Source organism: Stegodyphus dumicola, chromosome 2 (genome assembly GCF_044657685.1).
Source record: "Stegodyphus dumicola isolate Sdum_Otavi_A_Nest chromosome 2, ASM4465768v1".
NCBI lineage: Eukaryota > Metazoa > Arthropoda > Arachnida > Araneae > Eresidae > Stegodyphus > Stegodyphus dumicola.
The window spans coordinates 135,461,993-135,475,277 of record NC_140769.1 but is presented as its reverse complement, the minus strand read 5'-3'; the positions used below and the strand labels follow the sequence as shown (position 1 = coordinate 135,475,277).

Below are 13,285 nucleotides of genomic sequence, written 5' to 3'. Positions count from 1 at the left end.
GAAAGAGGCATGCCCAGAGTTGATTGCTTACGCATTGTTAACGTATTTTCAAAATTTATATTTAATCGCATGTCAATAAGTAGTGTGTGCGGTATATTAGTTTTGATTCTGCGCTGGTATTGATGCTACGTTTCAAGCAAACCAAGAAGATTAAGTTCAACCAAAACCTGCAACTCTTTGGAGAAATCATCCCAAAGGCCAAGCAAGTCCCTTATCTTGGGGTGATCCTCAGTAAAACTCTATCATGGTACCCACACATAACATCTATCCTTAATAAGTTTCGAGTCACACTTCACCCCTTAATTTCTCGAAACAGTGTACTTTCAATAGACAACAAGTTGCTTATTTATAAAACCGTATTGCATCCCATACTATGATATGCCTGCCCGGTCTGGGCATATTCATGCAAATCTTATAGAAAAAAATTGCAATAGGCTCAAAATTGTGTCCTAAGACAGATTACAAATTCGCCCTGGTACGTTCGAAATCGAAAGTTACATGAAGAATCGGGTATAGAACAACTTAAGTGTTTTTACTGCCGGCTCGCCCGGAACTTTTATGCCAATCTTGTTAATATCAACAACCCATTCAGAAGTCAAACAACAAAAATCAGCGTTATATTTTCAAATTTTCACAGTGTGAATGTTTTCAAAAATGTTTTCTGTGAAAATTTGAAAATATAACGCTGATTTTTGCTGTTTGACTTCTGAATTAGTATTTGTTCGGCTTGTTATTGTGTCTTAATCAACAACCCAGTTATAAGGATTTACGATTACGACTTTATTGACCCAAATAATAGTAAACGGCCTATGGCCATACTTAGTACCCGTATTGTATAACTTATTTAATCTAATATGTACCTCTTAATATTGTGTTATAGATTTAAGGTTTAATTATTACTAGTGCGCCAAGAAACTCACACTACTTTGCCTATTATTTATACGAATGTTTTTTCTGCATCAGGCTATAGCCAGCTCATTCCTCCTTTCTCGGCCTTTCCAGATAGCACTTCAGGTCTATTGAAACTTGACGCACAAATTAGTATTTTTAGAAATGTATCTTTTAATTTATCTCTTCTCTTATCTCTATTCTTATAATTTTAAAAAAAATGTTAAAAACCTGATTTAATTATATATATTTATATATATAAAAAATTCTAAATATATACTAGTTACTCATGACAGTATTCGAAATAACATATCTTTTCTACAAGGGGTAGGGTCCTTGACCCAGGCACCCTGGTGCTACACCGTTTTCCCAGTGCGTAAGGCAAGCTACGCTGTGTTGATCCTATGCCGCGTCCATCCTTTTATTGCAAACTAACAAAAGCAATAGTCCAATCATCACGATTCAAATATCCTTTATAAAATCTTGATGACAAACTAGAAAAATGTTAAATGGCGGAAAAAAATTGAAAACATAAAATCTTTTCAAAATTAATTGAAGAAGGAGTGTCACTGTTACAATGAATGGCATTCGACATGCTTTTGTTTTGTGAAATAAATAATTGTTTAGATTATATTTAATGGTGTGAGTCTCAGTCTTACCATCATCAAAATCACCCAACCAACAACATGTAATTTTTTCAATCTTAATTCACGAAACAGGATTGAATTAATTTAAAAAACTGTTACGTATTAAATGGAAATTGAGATTACAAAATGTACTTAGGTTTTCAGTAACTTACCAGAAAAAGCACACTAGAATGCAATTGAAAATTGGTGACTGCATGTACTGAAGAAAATTAATCGGATGAGACCGTAGATCTGAGACAAAAAATATGTCCTTGATTAAATCTAATCTATGTTCCCAACTTTTAAAGGGTCCACACTTGGATGGATTCATACTGTAAAAAGAGTAACACGGGATTAAGTTAATATTATTAAGCATTTATGATCAAGCTGAAAGCATTGAGCATTTATAATCACGTTAGTCATAATCTTAATAAATAAAAATTAAAAAGCAAATGGTTCTGTACCAGGTATATATTATACCACGATAGAACTATCTTTTAATTAAAATAATGCTACCAAAGTTCTAAAAAATTATCAGTTGGATGCAATAGCAATTAAATTTATTTTAAATTAGAACCAATAGATAGGTAATTATAAAAATTAATGCAAGGAGACCACCAAACTCTGTAGGTCACTTTGATTACTAGAGATCTGCAGTTTGAAGATCATCAGTGGCGGACAGCTGCATTCAGTTATCTGAAAGAACGTATATTGCTTTTAAACCACATAGCTTCTTAAGCAAATTATAGACATTAAATTTCAAAAACAAATTAAAGATTTTGTACTATGCTAAATGGCAACACACTGAGAATTAGATATTTGTGCATCCACATGGAAGAGAAAAATTAAAATCCTTTTCTTCGCGCGTTATCAATGACTCTGCCAAACTAATACTCTGAGAGTTTAACTCTTTGTGAAGCCGCTTTGCAGATAAATTTAAATTCTTAAATTTTGCTCTATCGAAATCTGCCAAATAACATTGAATCATTTTTTAAAAAATTTGAAATTACCAAAATATGAATATTTTCTTTATTTAAAATACTTCTACAAGTGGATGTGTACGACTGCGACCAACGATCGCGAAAATAAAGACCGGATAAGGACTTTCAAGAAGGGTAAAGGGGAACTAATATATATATATATATACACTCTTATATATATATATATACACTCTTTTGCAAAAAAATCGAAGCACCAAGAAGGACTTTTGTGATCGTGACGAAATTTGGTATGCAAAAACGTCTTGAGAGAACATGCAAATGATCAAAGTTTCAAGGCAAATGAACGAATTGCGATCATAGCGAGCATTTCTAGTGCGCAATTCACAAAGTATAAAACCAGTAACAGAGGAGGAAATTTTTTTTGTTGCTGCCATTGTAATTCCGTAAAGAAGCAACTAAACATGCCATTACGACGATATCAAAGACCTTACAGACAATTAAACGACGCCTTGGGCCATTTTGGCCAACGTGGTCCCATTTTAGGGTTTCGAGAAGATGGGTGGTCATATCGAGCAATAGGCCGCCACCTGCAGCGTACAGACACTACTGTGCAAAGATGTTGGCAGCAATGCTTACTACAAGGAAATTGAAAAAGAAATGAAGGCTCTGGAAGGCCAAGGAGCACAAATGCGAGGTAAGATAGGATGATTTTTCGCCAGGCCCGAACCGCCCGACTATTCAACAAGCTACAGCCACGTCTATACCTACCGTGGCACCGTTCACCATCTCACGGCACTTGTCTGAGGCTGGGTTACGGTTACAGAGGCCTTTAAGATGTTCGCCTTTGACCCCACAACATCGGCGGAATCATCTGGAGTGGTGTCGCAGCCGATCATAGTTGCCATCAGACTGGCAATCAGCCTTAGTTTTAGAAAGGCATACAGCCATAACCCCTAGTGTGATGATGTGGGGCACTATTTCTTATAACAGCAGGTCATCTTTAGTCATCCTCCTTATATCCTAACAGCTCAACGATATGTTGATTCCATCCTGCGGCCGTTTGCATTACCCTTCATGGCCCGTCATCCTTGGGCCATTTTCCAACAAGATAATGCCGGGCCACATACTGTTCGCATATCTCTGGACTATCTCAGTGCGATTGATACTCTTCCTTGGCCAACAAGGTCACCAGATCTTTCACCAAATGAGCACGTCTGGGACATGGTAGGCCGCCAGATTCGGGCACCATAAAATATCGCAGATCTGGAGCGACAACTGATAAATGCCTGGCAGAATGCGTCGCAGGATGACATTAGGAACCTCTGCCACTCCTTGCCTCGACAAATTCAAGCATGTATTACCGCTAGGGGCGGTTCGACTAACTACTAATTTGAACACTCAATGGGTGATTGTGAGCCGTGAACAGGTATTATGAACTTGATTTTCAAATCATTTTATTATCTTTGTATGAGCTATACACATATTCAATTTCATAAAAAACAACCATTTCCTTTTTTTTTTTTTTTTTTTTTCTTTGCGAAAGTATGTATACATAATTACAAAAAAAAAAAAAAATTTTAAAAGACAAAATATAATCATGCCTAGTATCGCGCATTAAGTTTCTGAAAAATTATGAGTAAAGACATAAAGTAAGAAATTTAGAACTAATTTTTCACAAAGACCAAAAATTAAAATTCATAAGTAATAAATTTCAAGCAATCCTATAATAAACAATTCAAAAAATGTTAAAACCAAAGCTCTTCAAATAAGCAACACCCCAATTCAAAAAAATCAATGAAATTTAAAGAAAAAACAAACATAATAGAAGAGGAATTCAATCAACTTCAATGCCACTTCGTCAGAAGGAGGAACATTGAAATCAATTGCAATCTCCCTTCCAAGAAATCCTAGCTTTTCTGTATCCAGAATTAGCCGATGTAACATTTCAATGTATTTAATTATAATAGTTCACTCGAAAATTCTGGCCCCTCTCCAAAGCAAGAAAAAACAATGTAAATTATAATTAGCATCTTGGACCTTAAATAAACAGAATTCTATTTAAAGAATTCAAAACGTAAGTGAAATAATAAAATACTTTAGTGATAAATTCAAATCAAAATTTTACCTTTAAACAAATAGCACATAATCCATGGAATTTAAAACATAAGTGAAATTATAAAACGATAGTGAAAAGACTTAATTAAAACTGACAAGAAGTAATTAAAAACTTCGAGCACTTATATTTAGAACACAATCGAAACTATGAATAAGCTTGTTACAGTAGTGACGTACAGGTTCGCTATTTTGGCTTCCTTGGCGAAACTAAAATACCTTGGCGAGAAAGCAATCCCTCAAAAGGCTAAAAACTGAAACAGAAGATGGAATTTTGAGGTACTGCCGATTGCAATAATGGAGGGAATTGCACAAATAAATGTTATATCAATCCCATACACAAATTTTCATCGTCCTACAGCTAATCGTTTTGAGGTACGCTAGGTACATACGTACACACGTCACGGAAACATCTATCTTTAATCCATTTTACAATCCGCTTTGGAAAAAAGAGTCCTTTACTCTATCCGTATGCTGTTTTGTTAAGAATTTGATAAAAACTTTATTGACCCTATTATTAATATTTAATAGCTTTACATTAAATTGGACAGTGATAGAAATATTAAGTTATAGTAGAGTGGCAACTCAAGCAATCCTATACTTACAATATAACAATATATCCGACTCCGGCAATAGAAAATAACCACATGGCAAGCGCTGCGATGCAGAAGAACCTCTGGGTTTTGTGCGTCCAGCACAGACTTTTATCAGGTTTGCAGTTTTCCATAACTGAATTCGCTTTGAGGTACGTGAGCGTGTAAAATATTAAAATATTGAGCATTGAACACAGAGGCATAAAGTATGTTCCTATCCTGTAAACATGAAAAATATTAGTATGTTAAATAACAAATCCAATAACATAAAAAATGACTTTGTCCAGAAAAAAAAAATGTAAAAACCGCGAAACTTCTTAAATAAAAAATCTACGAAATACAGGAAATGATCTTATCTTGTCGATTTCGGAAAATGTAAGTGTGAAATAAAAACATTAAACTTCAGAGGTAAAAAAAAGGGATTTAATTAAGTAACATGACATTAAAGGTTATTCAAGTAAGCATAAAAGCATACATAAATTTATATAAATACAATGCTGGCTACCCAAACAGGTAAAAAGAACATGAAGCACCAGAACCTTCCCTAATGAATCCTAGAATCCTAGAATGGAACAGGTTATTGCCTCCAATACACTTACCAGCTAGAGCAGCGATTCTCAACCGGTGGTACGTGTACTGTTGGTGGTACGCAAGCAAAAAATAGGTGGTAAGCAAAGAAACAAAGTATTTAATTGTAAGTTCGAAAATCTGGTGAAGAAAAAGAACAATTGATAGAAATTTCCTGTGATCGAACTCGAACTGAAGATTTCAAAAATAACAAACTCATTAACGTTTGACTGAACCGAAAAAAGAATTTAAAGGCACCCCAAATAAAGTTGTTAAATTTTATTGCCTTCTTGCACAACCTATTTGTGTGAACAAGTATTTTCTTCCACGTTTTATTTGAAAAATAAATAGAGAACAAAATTAAAAGTGAATCCTAATTTACGGTTAAAGCTCAGTGAAATAAGGCCGGACATAAAGAAATTGATCTCTACAGACCTCAATTTCGCACTAAATTTTACAATTTAAGTATTATAACTTAAATTTTGATAATTAAAATGGTAACCAATTTTTAATCTAATATTTTTTGTGTGCATATTTGAAATACACAGCCAATTTTCGCAAATGGAAGTGTACATATTTTTTCAATATTTCTATACAGAAAGTGAAAAATAATCATTGTAAAATGTAGTGGTGGTACTAAGGTTTTTCAATTTTTGTTTACATGGCACGCTTTAGTCAAAAGGTTGAGAATCGCTGAGCTAGAGTATGATAAACGTGAGTTGACTATGTGATATTCTAAGTAACACTGGAGTTATACATCCGAGTTGTTACATTTAAACATAAGAGGATACTAACATAAAATTAAGCAAAATTATATAAATAACACAAATTGTTTAGTATACTCATTAAAATATTGGTATTACTCAAATATATATCAACGTAAATAAAGTTGATATTTTGGAGATCATTGCGCTGGCTATCCAAAGTGCAATATAAAGAAGGACAAGAGATGGCAAAGATACTTCAGAGATTACACATACTATCAATATTAACTGATTTGAAATACAACCTTCTTTGAGGTGAGGATGATAAGTAAATCAGTAATGAGTGTTGCCTCCATATTTATGAATAACCGCTGCTACAGGCAGCGGGCATTGAGTGAAAGAGGCTTTGGATGTGTTGCTGAGGGATGGCAGACCCTGCTGCCTCCACGCGCAACCAAAGTTCATCTGGTGTACCCCGCTGGCGCGGCATGCCGGTCTAGGTTTTCTCCAATCATTGACCAGACGCGATACATCTGTAGAACGGACAGACCAGGGTGACAATACAAATATGGTGGTCTAAGAAGAAAACTTGAACTTTCCGTGCATAACATCCGTAACTATACATTTACAAACATCCATGCCTTCTTCGGGATCCGAGCCCGGGCCTACGGTACGGCAATCAGCGACAGTAAATACTTTTCCTACACACATTAATCACCCAAGTAAGTCAAAATTAATCCCATTAACCACTTTGCCGCCCTTTGATAAGGCAGTCAGAGCCACTCCCACTGGGCGGCACTCTAAGATCAGGATTTTCTTGTGCAATTGTAATTTTCAATCGCAATTGCATAATTATGATAACCTGCCGAAATTAAAATTCAAATGAAATTGTTATTATAATGCTGTTGCAATTATATTACAATTACAGCCTAATTATTGAGCGGAATTATAGTAATTATAGAGATTATAGTATGGAATTACCTTGTAATTACAACTGCAACGTAATCGTAGTTACACTGCAATTAGATAGTAAATATAATTACATAATTTAATTAACTGTAATTGAACTATTTCAACTGTGAGTAATACATGTTGTGCCAAGTAGTAAAACTAAGTAAGTGAAATTAAATCCTCTTAAAAGAAAAAAAGTCAATTTTTAAAGCATCCGCATTTGTTCTCAGATTTAATTTTTTTTAACCTAAAATGCAGTAAGAGGAAACGGTTAAAACATTTAAACTTGCAGCACCATTTTTTGAAAAAAATATTGTATATATATATATTGTTTCATAAGAAAAAATAGGAAAGTTAAATTAAACTTAAATAATTCTCTTGCGCCATTGCTGAAAGGAATGAAATTTGAACTTAACAAACATTCTTTATTCGTAAAAAGCAAATTTAAAGATAATTAAAATTATTAAATTTTAATTGTAAACAAATAAATGATTAATTATTGATGTGAACTAACTAATCTACAATATCATTTAAATTATGAGAGCATATGTAAATAAGTGCAGGTATCAAAACCCATGAATAAATATAATATTCCAAAAAAATGTTTTTTTTCATACTTTTAGTTTTTAATTATCTTTAAATTTGCTTTTTACGTATAAAAATGTTTATTAAATTCAAATATATATATATATATATTTGATTTTCAAAAGAATTGCTTTGTAATTATATATATATGCATACATATATATATATATATATATAAAGTAAGAAATTTAGAACTAATATTTCACATTTCTTACTTTATGTCTTTAATGATTATTTTTTTGCAGATTAATGCGCGAAAATCTAGGTATGTTTGTGTTTTGTTTTCAAAAGCATTGTTTTGTAATAATTATATATATATATATAAAATTGTTTAGCAGGATTCTTTTGGCTTAAATGGACTAATGTATTTATTTTGAGTATTAATTGTGACTTATGATTTGAATCTAGAAAAAAATGTGATGCTTACTTAGAAGAAAGATGAAACGCTCTGATTGTTAATTTAATGGTTTAATTGATGTTAATTGATGGTAGATTAGTTTAGAAAAGAGAACAAGAAATGTGTATGCATGCAGAGGATTATAATCTACATCTCGCTGAAAAATTTCCTGATCATTACTCTATATTTCTTATGCAGATAAGAGTGTATTGAAGAAGTACAATTAGAAATGTTTCTAGACGTGCTAAGAATGTTATGTATTCATTCTCTTTATATCACTAATGGTATGAAATAGTACTAATTAAAAAATGCTTTAAAAATGCAGATAAAATAAAATTTTCATTTTTATTATTCCGATGAGCAAAGCACGTTTACCATATAAAAGAAAAATCTCAGGCATAATCGATCAGCAACAATGCTTGAATTTTTTTGGTAGCTCATAGAAATCGCTAAATGAGAACAACAAGACTCCTCAAGGTTTTAGAAGAATACGTACCAGTTAAGAGATTGGAAGTAAATCAAATCCGCTGTGTGGTATGCAATATCAAGATGAGACAACGTCCATGAAACGAAGAAGTGTTCAAATATTTTTCGCCGCAGGTATTCCAACGTAAATGTGAATAACACAATCTGAACGAAGAAGTTCATTGCCATTAAAAGAAGCAGATCTTCTCCCAACTTTCTTTCATAACACTAGAAAAAAGACGCAGATATCATAAATAAATACAACATTTTTAAATTAAAAATATTATCAAGCGTTCTTATTCCCAAACCGGTTAAATTACAGGGAACATTACATTCTGTAAGAATCTTACTACAATAGAAACATGGTAATCCACAATTTAAAATTAGGTATAAAATCAGAATAGCGTATATTTTAAATAAAACTCTCTCGATTTCGAAAGCGATCAGAGAGAGATTCCTCTTCTTTTGAAACACAAACTTATTTCCAAAGGTGGGAGAAGGGAATATTTTATACGGAAATCGATGGACAGAGAGAAGCAAAAACAAACGTAGAGCGATCTGTGAAGGAATGAGTTCAGTTTTTATTTTAATGACAAATTTTCCGATCTTTAAATTCGATTGGCTTAGCTTATTAATTTCCATATAAAGTTGTTGACGTTCCTTCTATTCTTGCAAAAAAAATTTTTCTTCTTGAAGAAAGACATATGTGTTATTAGTCTCAAAATTCACAGTTTTATTCAAAATCTGTGCAAATCTACTGTCTATTTTTTGCCTAATTTCAGACCTCTTTAAGATGAAAACTCCCAATACAAAATGAGGCCCAGCAGCGGCCGAGCGGTAAAGTCGCTGAGCACTGGTAGTTCGGTCCGAGGTTCGAATCCCGCGAACGGGCTGGCTGTATGTGTGTTTTAGTGGTTTTCCCCATGTGTAACGTGTAAACGAACCAGTTTTCCTTAATAAGTCCTCCACGAAGGCATACATCCCCTTAGGTAGATAGCCCTCGTGTGCTTTGCCATAATTGAGTAATCCCAATCCCGTCTTCCGTTTCTGCGGAAGAATCGTCTTTTAGAAACTATTGTTGCCTGCGTACGGGTTCGTAATGGATTGAATGTACACAGAACCGATGGTAGCTTGATAAAATTTATTTTTACGAAAAGTAATATTTTACAGTTCTAGAAGTTTCCACAAAAATATTCACACAGATTTTCTCAGTATCACAGAGTACAATCAGTAGTTATACTTCAACTGCTAAGAACGTTAAACACAATGCAATGCACAGCGAGCGCTTCTAAAAGACGAAGCCTCCACATACGATACCCATTACAGTTATACAGGAACCGGACCAAAGTGCCGCCAAATGGTAGACAAGTCTGGCGACTTTCAGTGATGTACTGCCAAATTTTGGCAACAAAACTTAGTAGTCAAAACTATTCCCAGCTTGGCGATATCTCGCCAGTTGAGTTAAATAGCCATTTACTCAATGTTAAATAGACTCGTAGATTTCCATTTTACATTATATAAAAAAATATTACATTTTCACGCACAGCTTCACCAAAATTATTTGCGTATGTACAAAACTAGTAACATTATTTATTTATTATGTATTTTGCTTAATCTTGAATTTGTGTTCATTTTTTTTATCTTATACAAATTTTTTAACTCTGAATTGACTGACGTTGGAATTGTGAAGCTAATTCAAAGATTATTTGCCGGATTAAACATCAATCAGGAAAATATGCTGAAAAACACCTACCATATCTCGAAGGGAAATCGGTAATACTAGGAGATTACCGACAATTTGGTGACGTTATGGTGTTTCCTGAGAACACACTAGATGCAGTTCTTTTCAGAGAGTGCCCATAGCGCTTTCATTCAAATTTAAAGAGTGGAATAAATGGTAAGCAACATGTCTCGTAGCTCTTAATCGTTTACTGACAGTTGATCAACTGGCCTTATTCTTCAGTAACGCCCCCCCCCCAGGGGTCGACGTAGAGAACTCTGCAAAGCTACTGGCTAGGATCTGCACCTAGGCAGTCTCGAACACGGGGGTATACAAGTAACGAAGGCCCTGAGAAGATACCTTATAGGTCGGCGGATGGATTGGCAAGTCTTTAGAGCTCAAGGCTTTAGTAGCCCAGGATGTTGTTCCAGGTTTTGCCTGGGGATGGCACCCTGGGGTTTCTGGGTAATGTCCTTGGGCTACGGGTAGCTCGTGTGACTGATAGGTAACAAATTGACGACAGTGGGCGCCAAAGGGCGGTGGCTTCCGCCCTCTCCAAGGTACCAAGGTTAATTGTTTAACGATCTTTACGAATCCGTAAGATGCTGCAGGGTCAATTTTCCATAACCCTGCTTTAACCTAAACGCGATAAATCTTGAAATACTTGACTCGTCGGCAAGAAGTTAAATCTGAATTCTTATCCTCTTCGCTTTTAAATAAAATTATACAGAATGTAAAATCTGCAAGTATGAAACATCCAAATTCCAACTTACCTCTTCCAGATTCGATTTTGTAAAATGATAGAAGTAGATTTCAAGAAACGCTGACCGTAAAATCAACAATCTGGAGGAAAAAAACAGTAAGGCTCTTATATGACAAATGGTATGAAAATTTGTGATCGAATAGAACTCCAGTTATTCGGGTTAACTGCTTACACAACCCTTCTAAAACGCTGACTGATCACTGGGTTAATTTTTTATATCAAATATGTACTACTTACAATAACGCAACAGCGAAAATTTTTTTTTATTGTTTACTTATTTTTTATTTTTATTTCATTAAACAAAGTTTATACAGATCAACAAAAAAAAAAAAAAAAAAATCAACAGAATTAAACCATGAAATTTGTAGAGTCATTAATTAGCATTTTCTAATACTGGAGACGAGAAAAATGTGCAATGCCCTCGTTGGGACTCGAACCCTGGACCTGTCGAATACGCCTCCAATCACACCAAGAAGTCATGCGGCAAGGACAGAGAAATTGTCTTATACACTTTCCCTTTTAAAGGGCGGCTGAGGTTTAGGGAATCCAATTGCCAAATCCTGGTGGTGACGTATTATCGTCCACCAACTTTCAGTTCGGACGCCACCTGTAGAGTGACTAGGATTTTTTTTATGTTGGAGACGTGAAAAATGTGCAATGCTGTCGTCGGGACTCGAATCCTGAACACCTCAAATTCGCTTCAGATTAACCATTAAGGTAAAGGCCTCCACTTATCACTTATCAAATTCGCTTTGACGATGCTTTCAATTACATACGAAGCCATGCGGAAAATAAAGAGAAAATGTCGCAAACGTCATTGCCGTGAGGCTTCGTGGCTCTAACGCAGGAGTTCTCAACCTAAGGGAAGTTTCATTATTTGTGGGGGGAACGATGCAGTTAGCTTTTTATTTAGCTGTTTAGTATTTCGTTTTAATTTATGGATATAAGAAACTACTTTTATTTAAATTTTGGTATTTGCCAATATTTTTCATATGGTTTGTGTTTAATTTATAAATGGAAAATATCTAAATCTAAATAAACGTGTATATATCTTTTTCAAGCTTTGGAAAAGATGAGAATTATCTTCTAACAGTAGTGAAAGCGATGCGTGAGGCAGAAATGGTTGAGAACGACAGTTGTAATGGTGTATTTCTTTAATATTTTAAACCAACCATTTTCGGCGACCGCTCTTTTGAAGTTGTAAATATTAGCGTTTGCCGATAGATTGCATAATTGAGGATCAATCCTAGTTACTCTGGCGCCATAGCACGATCTATTCAATGATCAAGTTCGATTCGAGCTCAAACACTCAAGTGTCCGTGTCTTTCACAACGAACGATGTTGCAACTACATAGTATGTCACAAGTGTCTGATGATGTTAAGATTAAAAACAACACCGTGAAATGTAACTGAAATATTTATTTATTTCACAAAAGAATGGGATTTGCAAAGGCATTTAATTTAACAGTGTTATTCATCATCGGTCTCATATTTTTTAAATAACAGATTTTCCCATTGTTCTTCGTTGATTATGGTGTAGTAACCAAAAGAGTTATCGTTATCAGTGTTATACCACAGCAAAAATGTTTTATTTGCGTCCACTGCACACATCGCACATGCTAAGTCAGGTGCAGCGGTCTACGTGCTGTTGTTTAACAGTATTTTGCAAATATCTGAGAACGATCTTCAAGGAAAATATGATAAACAAAATGTAAATCCTTTCTTCACCATAAAAACTATGGCCTAAAAAGATCCGGTAAATCTTGAGATTTTGAGTGGGGCATGGTTCCAATTAATCCGGATAAATGGAATTCTATTGTCATTATGATCATACAATAATATTATAATTCTGAAAGGTTTCAGATTTTAAATTACGTCCAAAGGGGCGTTTTTTTAACGTTTTGTGTGTTACCTTTTTCTTTATTAAATATCATGTTCTTTGCCACGTAAACCATAAAATTCAGTTCAACAGG

At 34.2% G+C, this 13,285-nt stretch overlaps 1 protein-coding gene across 3 annotated transcripts in view; it reads right to left on the bottom strand.

Moving 5' to 3' along the window:
• LOC118183152 (transmembrane channel-like protein 5) overlaps positions 1–13,285 on the bottom strand; it is a 442,419-nt gene that overhangs the window by 12,034 nt on the left and 417,100 nt on the right. For all 3 annotated transcript variants that reach the window (XM_085811141.1, XM_085811140.1, XM_035352592.2), the window contains exons 10-13: positions 11,323–11,392; positions 8,861–9,057; positions 5,173–5,379; positions 1,688–1,846 (exon numbers count right to left, since the gene is read on the bottom strand). In XM_085811141.1, coding sequence (XP_085667267.1) covers positions 1,688–1,846; positions 5,173–5,379; positions 8,861–9,057; positions 11,323–11,392 — 633 coding nt within the window. The remainder of the gene's footprint in view (positions 1–1,687; positions 1,847–5,172; positions 5,380–8,860; positions 9,058–11,322; positions 11,393–13,285) is intronic.